Raw genomic sequence first — 25,665 nt, forward strand, 5'->3', positions numbered from 1 at the left:
AATAAGGGCCTGATAGGATCTGACTCTGGGTCTGTCTATACAATTTCCACTATATAAAGCTTTCTACTATCTTGTGAGGCAGCTGTCTGAGTTAACAAACAAAAACCAAATCTGTTGCCGTTGAGTCGATTCTGACTCATAGTGACCTTACAGGACAGAACAGAACTGCAACCCTTTGGTTAGCTGCTATAGCTCTTAACCATTGCGCAACCAGAGCTCTGCTGCCTGAATAGTGTCCTACAAAAAAATGAACCAGGAATTTTCTTTCAAGTGTTTGGTAGATCTGAAATTATATGGATATTGTTCATCTTGAAACAAAGTATTTTATCCAGTTCTGTAACAGATGCTTGCATTCAATTGCGGTGCTTTGAGTATTTTTAACTTTGTTTCTTCCTATATCTGTACCAGTTTTTCTTTAGAACGCCAGAATTAGATTTTAGAAGAACTATTGCCAGTTAGGAAACCCTGGTGGCGTGGTGGTTAAGTGCTACTACTTCTATCCAAAAGCTTGACAGTTCAAATCCACCAAGCGCTCCTTCGAAACACTATGCGGCAGTTCTACTCTGTCCCGTAGGGTTGCTGGAGTCGGAATCAACTCAACAGAAATGGGTTTGGTTTGGTATTACCAAGTTAAAAAAAAAAAAAAAAAGAGCTGAGCAAATGTATAGAGATCAGTTTATTAGTTTATTAGTTACCAGGGGCAACAGGGAGCAGGGAAAAGGGAGTCATTGCTAAGGTGGTACTCATTTGTTAACGGAGATGGAAAAATTTGGAAATGGAAGTGGTCATAGTTGCACAACATGACGAATGTAATTAACGTTACTGAATTGTACATGTAAAAAAATTAGTTATATATATTTTTACCATAATTGAAAACAAAATGATGAAAAACTCAGTGAGGTCTGAAAGAAGAAAGCACCGATACAACACTTTGGGAAGAAAAAATAAATGGTAAAAATACAAAATTACTCATTATTGAGGGGATGCCTGTGGATTAAAAAAATAGAATGGATTAGTCATGTTACACTGATTTTCAAAGGAAAAATATAACACTGACATAAAGAAATAGACAAGGAGAGGTTTTCTTCTCAATTTTTTATTCAGCATTGGTCATACCTTTACCAGAATGTAAAAGAAAAAAGATGTGGAAAGTTTAAGAAAAATGTCATGCCAGAGCTAAAATATTTTAAGAGGTACATCAGGAAAAGTTAAAGGGAAAAGAAATATAAGTCCTAGAATGGGGGGCAGGGTAGCAAACTGTGGCCTGCACGCCAAATCCAGACCGCCACCTGTCTCTGTAGGACCCGTGAGCTGAGAATGGTTTTTACATTTTTAAATGGTTAAAAAGCAATGAAAAGAATAATATTTTGTAACACATGAAATTTATGTGAAATTCAAATTTCAATGTCCGTAAGTAAAGTTTTATTGGAACACAGCCAGGTTCATTCGTTTGTGTACTGTCTACGGCTGCCTTCATGCTACAAAGCAGAGGTGAGTAGTTGTGCCGCACCACACGCACCATACGTGTGGTCTTAACATATTATCTGGATCTTTACAGAAAAAGTTTGCTGACCTCTGTCCTAGATAATAATTTCTCCACACAGCTATAGAATGAACTTTAAAAAATACAAATCCAATAATTTCTGTTGCTTAGACTTCCCTGCACTGCTCTAAGCATCACTGATCCTTGGCTACCTATCCCCCAGGCGTCTCATGGAGCTCTTCCTCTGGCTTGTTCCAGTCCAGCTGGCTTTCCCCTCTTTTCCAAACAGGCCAAGCTGCTTCCCACCTCAAAGCCTATGCACAGTCTACTGCTTTTTGCTTTCTATACCCTTCTCTCTACTACACCTTCCCTAAAATAACTCATAAGCATTCTCTGGCCTCAGTTTAAAAGTTACCTCCTCAGAGAGGCCTCTCCCACCCTCGAAACCAGCTTAGGTTACCCTGTCACATGCTTTCATAGAACCTTGTGCTTTTTCTTCATAGCATTTATGATTATAATTACCCGATTATTTGTGTGCTTATTTGTTTTAATCCAGACTCTTACTAGAGTAGAAGCCCTATAAGGTCAGGGACCGTTATGTTTACTGGTATAAATAAAGTCTAACAAAGGGCTTACCACAAAGTAAACAACAAATAAATATTTGTTGAATAAATGCATGGATGAAATTTACTATTTACAAATACAGAACTTGCAATGTATGTGTATGTTTTAGAACATATTTGTGTCTTCTAGGGGACATGCTGCAATTTAGGCCAAACATATTATTGCCTAAGTAAGGAGTGATGCTCGTCAGCACCAAAGAAATGAGTAGAGCTCCAAAAACACCTAAAACAAAAATATCCTTGATAATATACAGAATTATAAATATTCTAAAAAAGGAAAATTTAGTTATAAGGGATTATTAAATATCTATATATTAACATAATGAAGATGGGTAACGGAAAAAAAAAAAACAAACGAGGAGTTGAGCCCTCTCAACACCTCCTTGAACTATGTCATTGGAAAAATCTGAGTGTCATTTAAGAATAAGGCTCATATAACTCATGAAATACCATTTTTAAAGCTAGGTTTCCAAATTTCCAAACAAATGCACTTGAAAGGTTTCTCACGTGCTATGCACATGGATTACCTATGCCTTCGTGTAGCCAAACATTAAAAACACTAGCTGTAAGATAAAATTTTAAACTATCTCATCAATATGGAAGAGACATCAATATCTATTCTCATCTGACATTCCCTAATATTTATTCCTTTTAGGGTTGGAAGAAGCTATGATTAATATTACCTTTGCAACAGCCAGACTTTCTGCTTTGTCTGTTATTTAAATGAGTTTTCATTTCTCACTAGAGAGAGATATGAGGCCTTTTTCCATTCCCAGATATGTCTGGAGAGTTGGGCTAGCAGCCGTTTGGCCAGCTTTTCTCAGTAAAAATGAACAAAACTATTTGCTGCCAACTCTGTTTATTATGTCTTTCTATACTTTTCAATTTGGCCTCATGTTAACAATCTGTCTGGGCAAATGAAACATAAGGTCGTCCATCTTATTAACGTAACATCCTTATCATCTTTCAGGGCCAATGGGAGGAATTCTCTTTCCATCTCTTCTTCTCCACTGGATGCTTTGAATCCCTGTTCACAAATGCTATACAGTTTCTCTTAAAATATACCTTGATCTTCCAATTGTCCTATTCCTCTCAACAACCAAGTTCTGTGAAATAATAGCATACTCATGCAGTCTCCATTTCCTCACCTGCCTTCACTCTTCAATCACTTCGACTTGGCCTCAACCCCCAACACTCCATAAAACCATATTCTTGCCAACATCAGTAATCATTTTCTTGTGGCTAAGTACAACTGACAATCAGAATTCCTCATTTTACTAAATTTTGGCATTTGACCCAATTGACCACTCCCTCTCTCCTCCAGTGTTCTGTGTCTCAACCCTGGGCCTTATTTCTTTGTATGATTTTCACTATGGTGTCGTTATCCTCTCCCATAGCTTTGAATACTATCTATATAAAAATGTCCCAGATTTATACTTCCAGCTCAGCTCTCTTCTATGAGCAGCAACCCATATTTTGAATTGCTTTCTTTAGCTATTTTTATAGATGTCTCATAGCGTAAGTGAACTAACCTTTCTCGAAATGAACTTAAGACTCTTTGAACTCTTAAGACCTTTCCCAAAAGCTGTTCTTCTAATTTATGTAATTACCATTACTGGAAACCTGGAAAGAAACCTTGATAACTCTGATACCTTCCTCTCCCTTACCACCTCACCTCATCCATCACCATGTCCCAGTGATTCTACTTTTTAAGTATATCTTGAATCCACCTATCTGTCCCCATTTCACTGCCACCATCCTCTCTCATCTTGTAGGCACTACCTTATACCAATGGCTAAAGAACTGTCTAGCTGCTCTTTCTGCTCCTTGCCAAATCCTGCAGCACTGATCATCTGTATTACCCTGCATGATCTAGTCAGGGTACCCTGAGGAAAAAATAATCTCATCATATCATTCTTTTGATCAAAGTCTAGACATAGATTCTTATTGCTATTATGATAAAATCCAAAGTCCTTAACATGCTCTATAAATCCCTGAATGACTTGCTGTGATCTACCTCTCGAATATCTTTCCACACCAATTTTCACTTTATTCACTAAATTCCAGTCACATTAGACTAATTGCTCAATTTCTTGAACAATCTAAGTTTTTACACAATTCAGGATCTTGGTCACTACTGATAACAATATTATTAACTTCATTTTCATTTATTTAATTTACATATAAACATTAATAGTAATAAAACTATTTTTTCAACATTTAATATGTATAAGACATCATTTCATTTATCTTTTCAATAATCTTATAATATAGGTACCAAAATTATCCCCATTAATTTGCTAAACTCATAAATTTACTACATGATGGGGTCACTGTACTGGCAACCATGGTAAGAGTAACTTCAGTGGAGTGGAGAGAACAGAATCCAGGCTACAGAATATATTAAAGGTCTCTACTGCTAATAAAATTTCAAAATGTTCATTTGGCTCACCCAAATTTTTGAGGAATTACATGTAAACCATATCAGAATAGATTCTTCACAAATGGTCAATGGTAAAATACCTAAAATGAATGCAGAAACTTTCTTTTTAGCATAAAAACTTCGTCTTCAACAAGAAATTTAAATGCCTTCATATTCTCCATATGTCTCATAGAATGATTAAAGAGAGCAACTTACAAATTTCCACAAGATAAGATTTCAATGAGAGAAAAAAAATGTATAAACCTTAAAATATTTGTTTTATATGCAGGTAAAGTAGGGCAACTACAATGGGTAACTCCTGGTATTTTCACTCTTCCACAAAGAAAACTTGCACTCAATAATATTATTGTTAAGCAGAAGTTGGAATACATCAGGGTCATAGTCGGATTTTGCCCTTTTGGGGTTCACTGGCATAGCAAAGCTATTTATTTTAGCCAAGGAAACCGCCTGTCACCTAGAAAAGTGAGTATTTTCCACTGGCTTCCTGACAACAAGTATGGTGTGTTCAGTTATAACTACTATCTTCCTTCTGGCAAATTAAATCACCTAAAGTGTAGCTGGAAAATTCTGGTACTCTTAATCACAAGCTGAAGTTATTAATAGATTTCAATAGTCTGTTTCCCTAGCAGCCTAGAAACATTATCTGAACCTAATTCTTTACTTGAATCCACAATCAACATCCATGGAGGCAGCAGTCAAGAAATCAAATGACACACTACACTGGGCAAATTTGCTGTAAAAGACCTCTTTGAAGTTTTAAAAAGCAAAGGTGTCACCTTGAAAACCAAGGTGCACCTGACCCAAGCCATGGTGTTTTCAATTGCCTCATGTGCACATGAAAGCTGGACAATGAATAAGGAAGATCAAAGAAGAATTGATGCCTTTGAATTATGGTGCTGGGAAAGAATATTGATTATACCATGGATTGCCAAAAGAACGAACAAATCTGTTTTGGAAGAAATACAGCCAGAATGGTCTTTAGAAGCAAGGATGGCGAGACTTTTGTCTCACATACTTTGGACATGTTATCAGGAGGGATCAATCCCTGGAGAAGGACAGCATGCCTGGTAAGGTAGAGGGCCAGCGAAAAGGAGGAAGACCCTCAACGAGATAGATTGACACGGTGGCTGCAACAACGGGCTCAGGTATAACAAGGATTGTGAGGATGGTGCAGGACCAGGCAGTGTTTTGTTCAGCTGAACATAGGGTCACTATGAGTCGGAACCTGCTTGATGGCCCGTAACAACAACAACAATTCTGTATTTATTATACAGTTTGCATCCTGTGAGCCAAAACTCAAAAGGATTGCCTTGTTTTTCTGGGTCTCGAAACCTTTTTCGCCTTTGACAGGATGCAATCACCGTTTTTCTATTGCTCTCTATTTAGTGGGAAATATTTGAGTTTTCCTTCTCTGAAAAATTTCCACCTTACACGGGTTCGGACTTTCACAGGTTTTACTGTAGATGGTATCCTGAAGAGCATTTCAAAATTCAGCACCCTTGCTTTGTATGTGGGGAACAGAGATGACTCTTAAAGTCTGAAAGAAGGTTATGAAGTAAATCATCAAACATGAAAACACTAGTCAAAATGGGGTTTACTTTCTGTGAGAGCAAAGAAAAAAGGACTGACTCAATTATTTGTCCAGTAGCTTCCCACTTTCCTGAAGCAAGGAAAAGATAAAACCAAAAAACCCAAACCCAGTGCCGTCGAGTCGATTCTGGCTCATAGCGATCCTATAGGACAGAGTAGAACTGCCCCACAGAGTTTCCACAGAGCACCTGGCAGATTCGAACTTCCGACCCTTTGGTTAGTGGCCGTAGCACTTAACCACTACGCCACCAGGGTTTCCAGCAAGAGATAAAGGAAACAAAAAGAGTCTCTAAAGGAATTGGAACTTTGTGTTGGGTAAGAGTTTGTTCTTTGTTTGTATATTCCATTTTCTTCACACCTTTCAAACTTATGTCTTACATATCTCTCTGCTGTTGCCTTTCCTTTACGGATTTCTGCCATTATTAAGTGTCCAGTATTAATATTCTATGAACTTTTAGTTATCTATACTATCCCTTGATCTCTTTTGAGAAAATATTCTATTGGGATCTAAAGAAAAGACAGGTAAAGAATAAGCATGTATTATATTATGTCTATAAAAATATATATAGTATAAAGATTTTGGGTTGTAAAGACAACCTAAAATCACTGGAAAAATCCCTGGATAAAAAGCTTGAGCCCCTCTACCATATCCTTGACTACTGGACATATCAATACTGCAGGACACTTACTCCCTTCTCACTTCTGGATCATTATTTTCTTCCCTGGGTCATACCTGCTCTCAGAGATTTCTACTTGTTAGAAATAGTTTCTTACATGGGGCAAAAATCTGCCATTTTGTCGTTTTAATGTAATTCTACTACTAAAATAAGAATTTATACACGATAAAGTTTTTTTTCAGATATAGGATTAAAGGATATATTATTCAATAAATAGTGTTAAGTCAATCTGCTACTTTTTAAAAAACATAAATGCATCTGTCTGAATGCCTACAGTCCAAGAGCCACTCACCGTGGGTCTTTGGTGAGGCCAGGTGTCTTGAGCAAAGCCACCACCTCACCTGATTCTCTACTGAGTGTCCTGCCAGCAGGAGAGGTCAATAAGTAAGTGGCCACATGCTCTCTGGCTAAATATCTGGGATATGTCCTGAGCTCTTGTACTTAATCCCTCACTATGTTCTTTCATTCACTTAACTAAAACTGACGATTTGAATTCCTACTATGTGCCAGGCATCCTGACATATTCTATTGCCCACTTTAGTTCCCTGCCCTTGTGAAGCTTCCATCCTATTGTCCACTTTACTAGACCATGAGGTTTAATCCCATCATGTTCTTCATCCCAGTTTACCTGCTATGGCCAGCAGCGCAATCTCTTGGGCTATTTGCCATCTCTCAGACTCTTATTTCTTTACTGCTTTTGTGCATCTCCTAATGTGACTGATTTCCCATCCCTGACAGCCCTCACATGCCCTCTATCATTCTAGTATACCCTGTATCATTCTGTACCTTTCTTGCAGTCCCTTCAAACAGATGTTGACTTTTCCCTCACATCCCATATTTTTACATATTTGGAAATAGAGCAAGTATCCTCCTCACTACTGTTTACACACCATTGGCCATTCTCGACCCTCCAAAATTCCAATTTCTCTGAGATATGTGTCATCAGACACCACCACTAATTACCTATCCATCTCACTGTCCCCTACCTCATCCACTGTTTACTTTAGCCTCTCACTCATTACCTTCCTCTTTACCCCATTCTGACAATCTTGCTTGGTTACTTCAACATGGTACTGAGTCACTGAATAAACAGACTAATAAATTCTTACACTTCTTCACTTCAATAATATAATCCTCTAAAGCGAAGCCTGAGGCTGGGAATATCCAAGCCATGCACTCTGAAGTTCACGACTTTTACTTTTTCAACAAGTACCATATGTCTGAAATCTGGATTTTAAGCACCCTTTTTTTCCTAACTCTCTCCTCTACATCTTGATTCTATTATTAGCTTCTGGACTATATTGATTACCAATTTCATTGGCTCTCACCAATTAAATTAACCTTTACCAAATTCACAGCTCTTACCACTGTCCATCTCCCTGTCTCCCAATATCTCCACGCCCCTGTCAACTCTTCCTCTAATACAAACTCATCCAATTCTCTTCGTCTCCATTATTACCTCTGTGGCCTGAGCCACTATCACTTCTTGCCTGAACCATGAAACACCCGGAACTGGTCTCCTACTTCCATTATTGCTCTCTAACCATTCATTTCCCATAGCATTTAGAGTGATCTCTTGAAAACACAAATCAGATGTCACCCCCATGATTGAAATCCTACTTTGGGTTTCCCATTTAATTGAATAACAATCTAAACTCCTTAACCCTTTCAAGACCAAATTATTTTTTCCTTTTAACTTTTTGTTGATATTATGTGCTTTCACTAATGGAAGGCATGCTCATTCAAGGGCTCTTCCTGAATTTTTGTTATGAGACATGGATTTTGATACGTATTATGTGGGATACATAGGCCCCAGTGGACACCTGAGGTATGAAATATTGGTGGTATGAGGTAAGGATAAAATCGTTTTATCTTAGATTTTTCATTTTATTTCGTGAAACTTTTCAAAACGTGGTAGAACACATAAAGGTACCTGGTAAAGCCTGCACATAAATTGTCCTAGTCTCCTGTGTCCTAGTGCCGCAGTCTCTGCATCGCCTTCTAGATCTATTAACAGGAAAACGGTTTCCATTCTTTGGAGCCGTACCTCATCTGGCATTCCCCTTACTCCTGGCTCGAACACTGCCAGAAATGAGAGTCGTCGTCTTCTCTTCCTTTCGGCACACAGAAAGTTGCCTACCGAGAGCAAGTCTGAAGGTCAGTTGGTCACATCTTCCTCCATGGTTACAGTTCCACATTGTAAAACTGTTTACAATGGCAATGTCAATTAATACAGCAATCGGTGCCACCATTTGAGAGACTACCTTCTGATTACGTACCTTTCGCACCTCTGGTCAAAGGGGTCCACTTCTCCCATAATGGCATTGTATGCTGCAGCTGCTCTTGGGCAAGGATCTTCTGAGGAGGAACCGTCTTTGTCATTTCTTTTAACAACAGTGATATCCTTCGGATTGTGAAGAGTTGGTTTATCGTCCTGCTACTTTACTGCTGACACACATTCTTTAGTATGAAATCTAAATTCTTCACACTATAAATTATCTTTCCTCCTCAGCATGCCTGGTAGCACCCTTCTACTTGCTTGCACTGTGCTGACAGTATACAGTCCTTTTGCATTCATGCTTTTCATCAAGTGATAGGATGTAAAATAATTCTCAAAGGAAATGAGCCAATGAGAATGGTATCATGAATGACACAGTCCAAGCACAACATTCTCACTGAAGGACAGAGATGAGTCATTGTCTGTGCCTTTTTTTCCACAGTAGAGATCAAACTGACTCACAAAGCCAGTTTCTGAGTCAGCCAAGCACCAAAGTTTGCATCGGTGCTTGATGGGCTTTATGGGCATTTATTGTTTTACTGATGAACAGCCCTTGAATGGCATTATGCTTTCATCAACTGCCATGATATTTGATGGCACATATACCTCCCTTAGGCGGCTACTGAGAGCACTGGTAATTGGGTGCAACTTGTGAAGCTGATCCTAGCCAGCTCTGCTTTGACACAGCTTTTGAATTGTCATTGCCGTCTACGTTTTCGGTCAGTTTCTTGAATCTGATTTTAGTCATAAGGTCTGGAACTGAAACAACACCCAGGCTGGGATCACTGGACCAATAACGCTTAAGCTCTGACAAGAAGACATTTATACCCATCGCTATGTGTACACTAATGTATGCCTTTATTTCTTCTATAGTTGTAGGTTGCCAGTTTTCAGATACCCTTCTAACATCCTGCCCTCTAGACTGTGTGGACTTGAAGCCTCAACAAGGTGGACTAACACAGCGGCTGCAACAATGACCTCAAGCATACCGACAACTGTAAGGATGGCACAGGACTGGGCAGCATTTTGTTCTGTTGTGCATAGGGTTGCTATGAGTCAGAACCAACTTGATGGCATCTAACAACAACAACAGATTGTGTGGAGTGCTCCTAGGTCACATAAAGATTTGTTTGGTCCCCAGTAAGTTTCCAAACTCTTCTGCAAATACAGACAAAAAATAATCTACTTCTCTGTATGGGTCAATTCAGGGTAAATTTTGGAATGTTGATGAAACAAGGCAGTTAGATTTTCAAAGTAGGAGACATCTTCACACCATTCACCTTCATCATGGTCTTCGTCACTTGCTTCATCCCTTTCCTCTGCAACATCCACTGCTTCCTCATTCTCTACCACCATGTCAGTGTTGCTCCTACCTTCAGAATGTGCTACAGATTCCACAAGCCTGGTAAACTCTTCCGAGGCATGCTCGTCATGCTCCTTATCTGAGTTGTCTTCATTGTTGGGAAGAGAAAATAAACAATCTAGAATTTCCTCAGGATTTCTAAATCTCTTCTCCATTTCTAAAACAGAGGGATGTTCCAGGAAAAAATAATTGTTGACTCTGCAAAAGAAGGATAATACCTACAGCATACCTCCAAACAATATGAGAATACAAAGGGAGCAAATTGCCTAATTCAAAACTCCTGCTCAAATAAATGGAAACCCTGGTGGTGCAGTGGTTAAGAGCTCAGCTGCTAACCAAAAGGTCAGCAGTGTGAATCCACCAGGCACTCCCTGGAAACCCTGTGGGGCAGTTCTACTCTGTCCTATGGAGTTGCTACAAGTCAGAATCAACTTTAGGGCAATGGGTGTGTGTGTGTGCCCAAATAAATAAAACCAAAGGAATCTGTATCTAAGGAAAATTTCCACTACAGTGCATTTTTTTGGTTTAATTCAATAGAATAAGTTTATTGTGTAAGTTACCTCTCTAAACGTGAGATGGAAAGAATTTCTCAAAATAATGTCATAACGGAATGATTGTTGGTCAGATAAAATCCTGCTTTTAAGGAATTTGGTGAATAGTCTGGGCTATGGAAGTCAATTTTTACACATTCCAATCAAAACAGTAATTCATATTTTGATGAATAAAAATATTTTAAAGGGGTCATCTTTCCAGTTCAAGAAACATACATAAGAATTTCCAGGATTAAACACAGAATGAAATAATTTGCTTGTCAAATACAGTAGACAGGGACTACGTTCCTTGCTTCAATAATTTTAGAGTACTATTTTTATGAGGGGAGCCCTGGTGGCACAGCGGTTAAGCACTGGGCTGCCATCCGACAGTTGGCCAGTTTGAACCCACCAGCCATTCTGCAGGAGAGAGATATGGCAGTCTGCTCCCATAAAGATTACAGTCATGTGTCACATAACGTCAGTTCAGGCAACATCCAACCACATATATGTCCATGGTCCCATAAGGTTATAATTGAGTTCATAAATTCTGATCGGAAAATGGGACACAATGGACATAACCTGATGTAGCAAATGCAACAGCTTCCCGCACGTAACATGTGTTTCCCACGTCTGCAATTGTGCTGCCAGACATATAATGGTACAATACATGTATAACCTATAATACATGTCTTGATAGTCATAATAAATGCCTGTGTTACTGGCTTATGTACGTGCTGTATTGTACTTTTTATCATTACTTTAATGTAAACTTTCCCTACTTACAAATAAAATGTTTACTGTATAACAGCGTATGCTTCAACTCACAGGCAGCAGCAGTATATAACATTGTGTTCACACAACATCCAAATCACATAGTGTCCTAAGTCACAGAACGTATCATGGACATTAAGCAACGCATGGCTGTGAAGCCCTGGAAACCCTATAGGGCAGTTCTACTCTGTCCCATAGGATGGGTTTGAGTTGGAAGCCAGAGCAATGGGTTTGGTTTGTTTTGGATTCTTACAAAGATGTGAAGTGTAGTAATTACTCATGCTCAATAGATGGCAACCTTTATATTTAGTCACCAAGGCAGTATTTGCAAAAAACAGACTGCACTTAGAAAATAAAGAGATTAATTACAAATATTCCATATTTTGCAACAGAAAAAAATTACTTCAATATATCCCTTTTTTTTTTAAACCTCTGGTATCTTTCCCAGGTTGGCAAACAGATTTAGTGGAGATGTATATGATGATTATCCAGCTGTTATTATTTATTTTTTTTTACACTAAGACTATGCTGTGGAACCCTTGTTCTTCTGTGATACTATGTGAGAATATCAGACTAAGGAACGATTCTTAATTTCTCCATATAACTTATAAAAAAAAATACTGGCTTTAAGTAATACACTCAACTGACATATGTTTTAACAAGAATATGTAACTAAAAGCCCAGTGTGTTTGTGAACCACAGCAATGATGAAGACATGGGGCAGGTCAGCAAACTATCTTTCATTATTGATCAATTTTATGTGGATCATATCGTGAACAACTTAAAATTTAAAAAACCTTGCCACGAAAAGAATGTATTTAGAGGTATTTATGCAGTTTTCTGTATCTCTAATGAACGTGACACATTTCTGTTCAAAAAGCAACAGTAGACCTATTCTTCAGTGCCAAAATCCAATTCAGGTAGCCTTCACTAGAAATCATGTGGACATGATTTAGTGCAAGGGCAATCTGTAATGCAACAGTTTTTTCCCATAACTGGTTCAATTTCTTGCAACGGGTGACTCAAATTTGAGTTGTTTTCCTCTCAAAGGGGCAACAATCACTCCTCCCTTGAAGAGCATTTTACACTATATTTAATTGCTTAAAAACTGAGAATCCATATCATATATTATAATTCTTAATCACAATATGTGAAAAATCAAAATCCACCATTCATTGAGAAACAAAGATAACAGAGAGACTGATAAAAGTATACCGTAATGATGATAATTTCAGAGAGACTGATAAAAGTATATTGTAATGATGATAATTTTAGATATCTTTTTGCTAAACTAAAATGCTACTTTATGCTTACTTATGAAGAAATATATAAGCATGTTGTTGCTGTTGTTAGGTGCCATTGAGTCGGTTCCGACTCATAGCGACCCTATGCACAACAGAATGAAACACTGCCCAGTCCTGCGCCATCCTTACAATCCTTGTTATGCTTGAGCTCATTGTTGCAGCCACTGTGTCAACCCACCTCATTGAGGGTCTTCCTCTTTTCCGCTGACCCTGTACTCTGGCAAGCATGATGTCCTTCTCCAGGGACTGATCCCTCCTGACAACATGTCCAAAGTATGTAAGACACAGTCTTGCCATCCTTGCCTCTAAGAAGCATTCTGGTTGCACTTCTTCCAAGACAGATTTGTTCATTCTTTTGGTAGTCCATGGTATATTCAATATTCTTCACCAAAACCACAATTCAAAGATGTCTACTCTTCTTCAGTCTTCCTTATTCATTGTCTAGCTTTCATATGCATATGATGTGATTGAAAATACCATGGCTTGGGTCAGGCACACCTTAGTCTTCAGGGTGACATCTTTGCTCTTCAACACTTTGAAGAGGTCCTTTGCAGCAGATTTACCCAATGCAATGCATCTTTTGATTTCTTGACTGCTGCTTCCATGGCTGTTGATTGTGGATCCAAGTAAAATGAAACCCTTGACGACTTCAATCTTTTCTCCGTTTATCATGATGTTGCTCATTGGTCCAGTTGTGAGGATTTTTGTTTTCTTTATGTTGAGGTGTAACCCATACTGAAGGCTGCGGTCTTTGATCTTCATTAGTAAGTGCTTCAAGTCCTCTTCACTTTCAGCAAGCAAGGTCGTGTCATCTGCATAACGCAGGTTGTTAATGAGTCTTCCTCCAATCCTGATGTCCCGTGCTTCTTCATATAGTCCAGCTTCTCATATTATTTGTTCAGCATACAGATTAAATAGGCATGGTGAAAGAATACAACCCTGACACACAACTTTCCTGACTTTAAATCAATCAGTATCCCCTTGTTCTGTCTGAACAACTGCCTCTTGATCTATGTAAAGGTTCCTCACGAGCACAATTAAGTGTTCTGGAACTCCCATTCTTCGCAGTGTTATCCATAGTTTGTTATGATCCACACAGTCGGATGCCTTTGCATAGTCAATAAAACACAGGTAAACAACCTTCTGGTATTCTCTGCTTTCAGCCAGGATCCATCTGACATCAGTAATGATATCCCAAGCTCCAAGTCCTCTTCTGAAACTGGCCTGAATTTCTGGCAGCTTCCTGTCAATATACTGCTGCAGCCATTTTTTAATGATCTTCAGCAAAATTTTGCTTGTGTGTGATATTAATGATATTGTTCTATAATTTCCACATTCAGTTGGATCACCTTTCTTGGGAATAGGCATAAATATGGATCTCTTCCAGTCAGTTGGCCAGGAAGCTGTCTTCTATATTTCTTGGCATAGATGAGTGACCACCTCCAGTGATGCATCTGTTTGTTGAAACATCTCAATTGATATTCCATCAATTCTGGAGCCTTGTTTTTCACCAATGCCTTCAGAGCAGCTTGGACTTCTTCCTTCAGTACCATCGGTTCCTGATCATATGCCACCTCTTGAAATGGTTGAATATTGACTAATTCTTTTTGGTATAATGACTCTGTGTATTCCTTCCATCTTCTTTTGATGCTTCCTGCGTCACTTAATATTTTCCCTATGGAATCCTTCACTATTGCAACTCGAGGCTTGAATTTTTTCTTTAGTTCTTTCACCTTGAGAAACGCCGAGCGTGTTCTTCCCTTTTGGTTTTCCATCTCCAGCTCTTTGCACGTCATTATAATACTTTGTCTTCTCGAGAGGCCCTTTGAAATCTTCTGTTCAGTTCTTTCACTTCATCAATTCTTCCTTTTGCTTTAGCTGCTCGACGCTCAAGAGCAAGTTTCAGAGTCTCCTCTGACATCCACCTTGGTCTTTTCTTTCTTTCTGTCTTTTCAGTGACCTCTTACTTTCTTCACGGATGATGTCCTTGATGTCATTCCACAACTCGTCTTGCTTTGGTCACCAGTGTTCAGTGCATCAAATTTATTCTTGAGATGGTCTCTAAATTCAGGTGGGATATACTCAAGGTCATATTTTGGCTCTCGTGGACTTGCTCTGGTTTTCTTCAGTTTCAGCCTGAACTTGCATATGAGCAATTGATGGTCTGTTCCACAGTCAGCCCCTGGCCTTGTTCTGACTGATGATATTGAGCTTTTCCATCGTCTCTTTCCACAGATGTAGTCAATTTGATTTCTGTGTGTTCCATCTGGCGAGGTCGATGTGTATAGTTGCATCGCAGCAACACACAAGCCCCCACAGTATGACAAACTGACAGACACATGGGGGTATATAAGCATAAAAATATAAAACCCCATTACTAGATAAATGTTTTATTATATAGTAGAAACTGAGGAAATGGTGAAATCAAATGCATCCTTTAACTTAAAGTGACTTATACTGCATGTGACAATTTGATGTATTTTGGATGTTTATATGTTTTTAAAAGCACTATCTTTAGATGAAACTTCCTATGGCCTCCCATAATTCCCTATTCTAGCAGGCTGCAAATATTATTATTAGCTTTCTATTATACTAATAATATGGTGGATGTTTTTTAATCAGTGTTTTAGATTAGATTTTCTACTTTAATATTTCCTTTTGTAACAATAAAATTATTTGTATTGCTTTTTCCAATCAGAACACCAATTCAGCATCTCATATACCTATTTCAAAATTTAGGTATTTTCTCCTCACAGGAATCACTGTGCTATTAATGTTGAAACAAACCAAAAAACACATAGGAAGATACATTAAGATACAAATGTTCATGTAATGGAAAAATATCTTCCACAACTATTTAACAGATACCAGGTATCCAAAACACAATAACAAGTTTCCTTTCAAGCAACTTAAGATATGGTTCCTGTGTACGTATAATATGGGCATTAACATCTTGTCATTTTTAAGGAAAATTTACTTTATATTGAATTTATATTCAAGTTTGACCATGATGTAAACAATTTACAATACAAAAATTAAAGAACTGGAGAAACATGCAATTATATTCAATTAATTACCATTAGTGAGTAAAACCAGACCTGTGAGTGGGGAAACCAAATTAATAACAAAATATAGTGGGGAACACTAAAATGTGTGTATTCAAAAAGCATATACTCTAATTGGCAATATAGGGCATGTATACAAATACCTACAATACAAAGTAGAAAACGACGCACCACAAGAGAGGTAAGAATTATGTTTTCAATTGGGACCAAGTCAGTGATTCTACTGAAGAATAGCTTTTTCTTAAATGCTAAATGTCAAAATGAGGATTACTGTAGAACGGTAATCAGTAGATTTCTAATTTAAGAAGTAGTTCACCAGAGATGAATCAATCTTACAACTCTACCCACCTCCAAATTTAGGCATTTTATTTAATATACAGATATTTGCATACACAGCTACAGCTGTATCCAGATGAAAGAAACATCATGCCTATTAGAATGTTTTTTATTTTCAATTTATATTAGTATAGTAAGACTTTTGCGTTCAAAGAGCTCATACTCCAGTTGAAGATTTAGGACATGTAGATAGATATGCATAATACAAATTAGAAAAGATAAGTGTCAAGTGATAAGTAAAAATGATAAATTTTGTTAGTGTAGAAGCAAAAAGATTATTTCCAGAGTGTGTGTGGGGGAGTACACTCTGGATGAGAACTTGAGGTTGGAGTTGTGGAAAGGAGTAAGAAAACTTGAAAGAGGGAGTATTTGCATTCAAACCAGTCATTCTCAATGGCACACCACTGGCATGGGCATGATAATTCTTCACTTATGGGATTATTCAGTCCATTAGAATATATTTAGTATCCTTAACCTCACGGGGACATCCCCTTGACCTTATAATATCTGCATATGCCCCTACACATTTCCATAGGCTCCTGTGCATCAATATATCCCAGGAGAGAACTAGAGGTAGATTTTTAAGGATGGGAAGGAAACGGTAGATGTGCAGAAATAAAATTTATAAATGACTTATTAAATGGCTAATACATTTGATTTTAAAGTGCCACATACAGAAAACTATAACATGGAAAATCATAGTATTTTGTTAGCTGTTAACTCAAAGTTAATTCTAATTTTCAATTTTGAAGCTTCTCATTTCATTGCTTCATTATATCAACCTGACAATATTTCATTTCTGGAGTCCCTGTGCGGTACAAATAGTAAATGCATTTAGCTGCTCACCAAAAAGTTGGAGGTTGAAGTTCACCTAGTGGTGCCTCAGGAACAAGGCCTGGTTACCTACTTCAGAAAAGCCAGCCACTGAAAATTCTATGCAGCACAGTTCTACTATGATACACAAGGGACAGAAATGACTGGACAGCTACTGTTACTAGATTCATTTCTAAATGCCTGTAACTACTCATAACTTTTGGCAGTAGGGCTTTGAGATCAGGAAAGAGAGGTCTTTCTGGACACAGTTAAAAACAAACCGTAAATAGCAACAAAACAAAGCAAACAAAATACTCCAAGGCTGCCTCTGCTGCAATAAAACATCCTTTACCAGAGGCAAAGGAAAGTAAATGCGTCTCTCTCTCTTTTGACTTACATACACTTTTCAGGCTGCCCTTAGCTGATCTTTCACTTTAAAGACTTCTCTAAACCAGGGGTGGATTAACAAGTAAGCAAGCTACGCACGGGTTTAATTGTGTTTCCTTACTAAACTGCAGCGTACAATTCCACGTGGGTGAAAAACAGGGCAATCCGTCCCTGCTCTAAACGCTCTGTTTGTGGTCTGGGTTGAAAATTTAAGGATTGAGAAGAGCAATGAGAAGACCAGGACCATGCTGAAGAGAACTTGTAAGCCTGAGGTACAAACTGGATCTAAAAGATTATGATTCTGTCATAGATCAAGTTCTCCAGAAAACACTGCCAGACAGAGTTATGCACGAAGGATGCTTATTAAGAAGTGCCAACACCTTAAAAGAAGAGGACAGCAAGCAGGAGTGGGCAGAAAGAGAAGTCGAGTGGCCATACAGGCCCTCTGATAGCTTTAGTCGACTGCACAGCAGCTCTTGAGCTAGAATGGTCCTTCTGAGTTGTTCCTAATTGAGCTGAAATGGCTAGGCTTTTTATCCTCCCCATCAATCAGTTCACTGAATGTGGCTGTGGCTGGGAATGTTGGGTTCTGACAACTGAGGTGATTTCTGAAAGGACTGACAGCTGAAGGCTGTCTGTCCTCCAGCTCCCAGCAACTGTGGTACCAAGCCCCTCATTTAAGCAGTATCTTGCTTGGCATCACAGTGTCACCATAGATTCTAACTTCGTATTTTAATCAAGTGGAAACTCAGGGGCAAACAGCAGTCAGTCAGTTACAAACCTGAACCTAAGGATTTGCCACTCCCTGTTTTTATTTTTTTCACTATCTTTAACAACAACAACAAAAACCACGTTTATTTTGGAAAGACTGATCAAGAAAGTATTTACTCGGTCTAAGGAATTTTCTTGAAGAGGATAAACAAAAGAAATGAATCCAAACAATTGTGGCCAGGTTTTTAAGAAGGATTAAGTTATCAAACCCATCGCTGAATTTTGAATAGAACATTATAGCTCACATTTTTGATACATCAAGGTTTTATTTTTGCATGGCTTTATGTATGATTCAGGAAACCCTGGTGGTGTAGTGGTTAAGTGCTACAGCTGCTAACCAAGAGGTTGGCAGTTCAAATCTGCCAGGTGCTCCTTGGAAACTCTAGGGGGCAATTCTACTCTGTCCTTTATAGGGTCACTATGAGTCGGAATTGACTTGACGGCAGTGGGTTTGGTTTGGTTTGATGTATGATTCATAGGGCGTTCTGTTCCCTACTTTACCTAAAAAAATAAAATGAAAAAACCTGATGCTATCGAGTCAGCTCGGACTCATGGAGACCCCATGTATTAGAGAGAACTGCTCCACAGGATTATCTTTCCTTTCTTTTTTTATTGTGCTTTAGGTGAAAGTTTATACCTCAAGTTAACTTCTCATTCAAAAATTTATACACACATTGTTCTGTGACATTAATTGCAATCCTCACAACGTGACAGCGCACTCCCCGTTTCTAACCTAGGTTCCCTGTGTCCACTCAACCAGTTCCTGTCCTTTCCTGCATTCTCATACTGCTTTTGGACAGGAGCTGCCCATTTGGTCTCATATATCTGAATGAACTAAGAAGCACGTTCCTTATGTGCTATTACTTTTGTTTCATAAAAAACCCCAAACCTAGTGCCGTCGAGTCGATTCCGACTTATAGCGACCCTATAGGACAGAGTAGAACTGCCCCATAGAGTTTCCAAGGAGCACCTGGCAGATTTGAACTGCCAACCCTTTGGTTAGCAACCGTAGCACTTAACCACTACGCCACCAGGGTTTCCTTTTGTTTCATAGTCCTGTCTAATCTTTGTCTGAAGAGTGGGGTTTAGAAATGGTTTCAGTTCTGGGTTAACAGTGCATCCAGGGACCACAGTTTCAGGGGTTTCTCTAGTCTCTGTCAGACCATTAAGTCTGGTCTTTTTATGTGAATTTGAGTTCTGTTCTACATTTTTCTCCTGCTCTGTCCAGGACTCTCTGTTGTGTTCCCTGTCAGGGCAGCCACTGGTGATAGCCGGGCACCATCTAGTTCTCCTGGTCTCAGGCTGCTGGAATCTTTGGTTCATTTGGTCCTTTAGTCCTTCGGGCTAGTATTTTCCTTGTGTCTTTAGTTTTCTTCATTCTCCTTTGCTCTGAGTGAGATAGGACCATTTGATTTATCTTAGATGGCCACTTGTAAGGTCTTAAGATCCCAGATGCTACTTACTAAAGTGGGATGTAGAACGTTTTCTTTATAAACTTTGTTATGTCAACTGACCTAGATGTCCCTCGAAACTATGGTCCCCAGGCCCCAGCCCCAGCTACTGTGTCCCTCAAAGTGTTTGGATATGTCCAGAAAACTTCTTAGCTTTTGCTTTGGTCCAGTTGTGCTGACTTCCCTTGTATGTGTGTTGTCCTTCTCTTCACCGAAGTTAATCTTTGTCTACTACCTAGTTAGTAATTTCTCTCCCCCTTCCTTCCCACACTCATAACCATCAAAGAATGCTTTTTTTTTTCCTATGTTGAAACTTTTTCTTGAGTTCTTGTAATAGCGGTCTCATACAATATTTGTCCTTTTGTGACTGACTTATTTCACTCAGCATGATGGCCTCCAGATTCATCCATATTGTGAGATATTTTGCGATTCATCATTGTTCTTTATTGTTATCCATTGTGTGTATGTACCATAATTTGATTATTAATTCGCCTGCTGATGGGCATTTAGTTGTTTCCATCTTTTCGCTATTGTGAGTAGTGCTCCAATGAACAGGGGTGTGCATATGTCTATTTGTGTGACGGCTCTTATTTCTCTCAGGTATATTTCTAGGAGCGAGATCACTGGATAGTATGGTATTTCTATTTCTAGCTTTTTAAAGATGCACCATATCGTTTTCCAAAGTGGTTGTAACATTTTACATTCCCACCAGCAGTGCATAAGAGTTCCAATCTCTCCACAACCTCTCCAACATTTACTATTTTGTGTTTTTTGGATTAGTGTCTGCCTTGTTGGGGTGAGATGATTTTAGAGATCAGACCCTTATTGGATATGTCGTAGCTAAAAATTTTTTCCAGCTTATAGGTTCTATTTTTACTCTTTTGGTGAAGTCTTTTGATGACCATAAGTGTATGATTTTTAGGAGCCCCCAGTTATCTAGTTTCTCTTCTGGTGGTTGTGCATTGTTAAGTTATGGTTTGTATACTATTCATGCCATGTATTAGAACCCTTAGTGTTGTCCCTATTTTTTCTTCCATGATCTTTTTTGCATTAGATTTTATATTTAGGTCTGTGATCCATTTTGAGTTAGTTTTTGTGTATGGTGTGCGGTATGGGTCCTGTTTCATTTTTTTAACAGATAGATAACCACTTATGCCAGCACCATTTGTTAAAGAAACTGTCTTTTCCCCACTTAACGGACTTTGGGCCTTCATCAAATATCAGTTGCTCATAGGTGGATGGATTTACATCTGGGTTCTCAATTCTGTTCCACTGGTCTATTTATTGTACTAGTACCAGGTAGTTTTGACTACCGTAGTGGTAAAATAGGTTCTAAAATCAGGTAGTGTGATGCTCGCACTTTGTTCTTCTTCAGTAATGCTTTACTCATCCACAGCCTCTTCCCTTTCCATACAAAGCTGGTGATTTGTTTTTCCATCTTGTTAAAAAATGCTGTTGGAATCTGGATTGCGATTGCATTGTATCTGTAGATTGCTTTGGGTACAGCTGACATTTTCACAATGTTGTGTCTTCCTATCCATGAGCATGGTATGTTTCTCCACTTATGCAGATTTCTTTTGGTTTCCTGCAATAGCGACTTGTAGTTTTCTTGGTATAGGTCTTTTAAGTCTCAGGTTAGATTTATTCCTAAGTAATTTATCTTCTTGGGGGCTATTGTAAATGGTGGTTTCCTTTTCGAAGTTTCCTTTTTTGGTGTAGAGGAATTCACCTGATTTTTGTATATTTATCTAATATCCTGATACTGTGCTGAACTCTTCTATTAGTTCCAGTAGTTTTCTTATAGATTCTTTGGGGTATTCTGTGTATAAGATCATATTATCAGAGAATAGGGATACTTTTACTTCTTCCTTACCAATCTGGATCATCTTTATTTCTTTTTCTTGCCTTATTGCTCTGGGTAGGACCTCCAGTACAATGCTGAATAAGAGTGGTGATAAAGGGCATCTTTGTCTGGTTTCCTTACTCAAGGTGAATGCTTTTAGTCTCTCTCCATTTAGAATGATGTTAGCTGTTGGCTTTGTATAAATGCCCTTTACTATGTCAAGGAATTTCCTTTCTATTCCTATTTTGCTGAGAGCTTTTATCAGGAATGGGTGTTGGACTTTGTCAAATGCCTTTTCTGCATCAACTGATAAGATCATGTGGTTCTTATTTTTTGTTTTATTTATGTGATAGATTACATTGATTGATTTTATAATGTTGAACTATTTTTTTTTTTTCCCTGCATACCTGGTATATGAATCCCACTTGGTCATGGTGAATTATTTTTTTGATATGTTGTTGAATTCAATCGGCTAGAATTTTGTTGCGGATTTTTGCATCTATGTTCATGAGGAATATTGGTGTGTAATTTTCTTTTTTTATGATGCCTTTACCCAGTTTTGGTATCAGGGTTATGCTGACTTCACAGGATGAGTTCGGGAGTATTCCTTCTTTTCTATGCTCTGAGATACCTTTATTAGTACTGGAGTTAACTCCTCTCCAGAGGTTTTTCTTGTCTATAATCTTTACAGAAACAGATCACCAGGTCTTTCTTCTATGACACTGCCGGGTGGGTTATTGTATTTTTATATTATGCTTCCTCTAATGTACTACATTTCAGCCACACTGTCCTTTCTGTTCTGTATACCTGCCATGTTCTTTTCTACCTCAGGGTCTCCACATTTTTTTCCTCTGCCTTGAACACGGACTGCCCCAAGTCATCATAAGGCGGAGTCCTTTTCTTCTCTCAGATATTGGCATTAAGGTCACCCCCTCAGAGGCCCACACAGCCTAAATAATTCTTCCCTGTCTAAGCCAGATTCCTTATATTAACTTACTTTATTATCCCAGTGACAGTTAAAATTATCTCAGATCATGTTGTTTACGTATTTATGTTATCTATTATTCACTACTGTTATCCCCAGCACACAGATCAGTGCCTGGTATTTAAGTAAGTACTCAGTAATTATTCATCTGATAGAAGGAATGCAGGCAATGAATGGATACATACGATTTATATGATTTTGAATACACACCAGAAACACAGTAATTACAAAATTATCTGTCTGGGTAAAAAAAGTCAATTCATTATATAATATCTGGAACAGTTACGGGAATGCTACTGTAAATAATCTAAGATGTTTTCATACCTGAGTCTTCCTAAAGGCATAATAATACAAGATGGGTGTGTTCTGTTTCTACAGACAGTATATTTTTTAAGGTAATGAAAATATATTTAGCTGTATGGGAAACATTCCATCTTCTGACTAATAAAAACATTACAAGAAAAAAGTGCTGAAAATCCTTAAGAGTAACTTCCCAATTTCACATTAAAAACAAACATATGATTAAAAAAAGTCTGTAGAAGAGAGACAAACAAAAACAAGCTATAAATCAGGTCACTAGGCTTATAATAATATTTTTACAAGAAACTTTTATAATTTTAGGCTAGCTTTTAAGCTTGAAATATAAGATGTCCCAAGAGAGGCAATGAGTTCAGGAATTCAAGTTCTGACAGGGTCAAATGAAATATCCTTTGTGATCCTGCTGAACATTTACTCTTACGCTCAAACATGGAGCATTTCATATATCTAAGTCTGTGCTTTCACTGACAAATTACTTTATTCTTAATTTGGCAAAGTATTAAAATTTTACTTTCAATTGTACCTATTTCAACCTACAAAGTTCTATACATGTTCCCTTGTCTGTATTAGGGAATCCATTTTTATTTACCTAAAACTCTCTTCGAGTGGTTCTCTCTCTAGAATTTCAGTTCTTGAAGAAAAACACCATGTTTACTCTACCTATACCATTTACTTTTTACAAGACTCTGACCATATCTTCTCTCAGACATCATTTTTTTGAGATCATAGGACTGCCTGGCCTAAGAAAGTAGATTCCCTTACAGGGATCAGAGATACAATAGTAACTGAGACTGACGTCAGGATCATAAAAGCAAAAGTAGACAAGACCTTTTAGTATTTGAAGAACTGATACAATAAAAGAAAGGAATTCTAATGCGTTATGAAGTATAGTGGAAATGAGCATAGACAAGTCTTATAATTATTTTTTAAATACATCTGTCAGGCAAAATTTTAAATAGTAACCAATCACTAAATGAAATTGATGTTCATTTCTCCGTATTACCAAGCAGTTGGCATAGCCTATTGTGACATTAAAGTGAAGAAAATCTGGAAAAGTAAAAATGGACACTGAGATGCAGACAAGATCAGTAATAATTTTCACACAAACAATTCTATGTTATGCTGTAGTCTAACTGATCTTACATGTCACTCGCACAGAAAGTTATGTTAAATAATATAGCAATTCAGGGAAAAAAAAAATTACATGGGTCACTGCCATATTCTACACTCACATTTTAACAAACTCACAAAATTAAAAATGTTTTCTAAATGAAATGTCAAAAGAATTATTTATTTTACCCAGTGATAATGTAACAAGAAGATGGCATTGTTACTAGCCTCAATAAAACAGAACAAGTACAGAGCTAAGTTAAGGCAACTTTATTACAGTACTTTTTCAAACTTCAAAATGCATTTACTTATTTGTTATTGAGTTTAGATCTAATATATAATACATTATATTACAAGAAAAAGAAGCATTTCTGGTTATCTATTTAGCATCTATATATTACCCAAAACAGCTTCCTAGGAACAGCAACAACACACAAGTGGCTTTTATTACTAAGTAAAATATTTCTCTGATGTCTCACGAAGAGTCATTCATATTGCAATGTATTTTACGTTCATTTCCTCTAATCTAAAAACAACACAAAGTTTTTATTTTTTTTTTAAATATCTTACTAGTTAATGCCTAGAAACTGTCTATACCTACAAACATTCATCAGCTTAGAAATATTTCCTTGGTAGAAAATAGGATTTTGAACATAAACAAACTAAAACAACACTGTATCTCCCCATTCCAAATAGGGGCAGAATTCTCTTCTTTTCTTTTGTAGCAGCCAAATTTGGGCCTCCTCCTCTTCGTATAGTCATCCTGAATACTATTTGTTTTAAGAGATATCTGTCTACAATAAACTGTAATAAAGTCTTCTCTGTTTAATCTTGCCTCCTCATATTTGCATATTTAGAATAGTTTACACCCCCCAAGATTACTGTTATAATGGACTTAAAAGTAATCTTAGAAAGTGTAATAACATGAAATATTTTTCAAATTCAACAAGGATATTATCTGCTTATCCGCCTTTGCTCAAAACAACCTACAAGAAAACAAATTCAACTTACAAAAAGAATTCCTTTTCCAAGGTTACTACCCTAATAACAATGGAAACAGGTATAAACCCACTGAACAGATCTAGTCCCTTAATTTGCTTTCTTTGGTTTTACATTTGTGAGCTACTGACTAGCACAAAACATGTTCCTCTTCCTCGTTGTTACAACAGTAGGAAACTGTTAGAAAAGGTTCTATTTTTTTTCCTAAAGCAAATTTAGTACAGATTTTGCTACAAAGTTGAAAAAAAAGAAAAACTGAAAAGGTATGTGCTGGCTGCTTGGGGGCAAGGTTCATAAATCACTGTACGTTAAGAGCACGTGCTGAAACTTCATGGTGCCAGTCACGTAATTTTGTGTATTTAGGACTAAAGACGTGAAGGGGTATCTTTTCCCTGTGGAAATAAAAACAGAGTGATAGAAGAGTCATAAGAAAGAGAAAGAAAAAGTTTCTACACTTAATTTATCATGCAAAGAGCATGCCTTTTAAAAGCTTAATTTTACATAGCCGTTTTATTAAATAGC

The 25,665-nt window shown here is 37.6% G+C and overlaps 1 protein-coding gene across 5 annotated transcripts in view; it reads right to left on the reverse strand.

Moving 5' to 3' along the window:
• PDLIM5 (PDZ and LIM domain 5) overlaps positions 1 to 25,665 on the reverse strand; it is a 1,027,106-nt gene that overhangs the window by 854,489 nt on the left and 146,952 nt on the right. Inside the window, exon 8 of one of the 5 annotated variants that reach the window (XR_007517627.1) lies at positions 13,244 to 25,535. The exons of 3 other annotated variants lie outside the window; for them this stretch is intronic. Coding sequence is in view for 1 of the 2 variants with exons in the window: in XM_049885681.1 (XP_049741638.1) it covers positions 25,442 to 25,535 (94 nt within the window). In the remaining variant the exon portion in view is untranslated. Of the gene's footprint in view, positions 1 to 13,243; positions 25,536 to 25,665 lie in introns of those variants that run through there. One more of the 5 variants, XM_049885681.1, reaches the window with a different exon arrangement.

Source organism: Elephas maximus, chromosome 5 (genome assembly GCF_024166365.1).
Source record: "Elephas maximus indicus isolate mEleMax1 chromosome 5, mEleMax1 primary haplotype, whole genome shotgun sequence".
Taxonomy (NCBI): Eukaryota; Metazoa; Chordata; class Mammalia; order Proboscidea; family Elephantidae; genus Elephas; species Elephas maximus.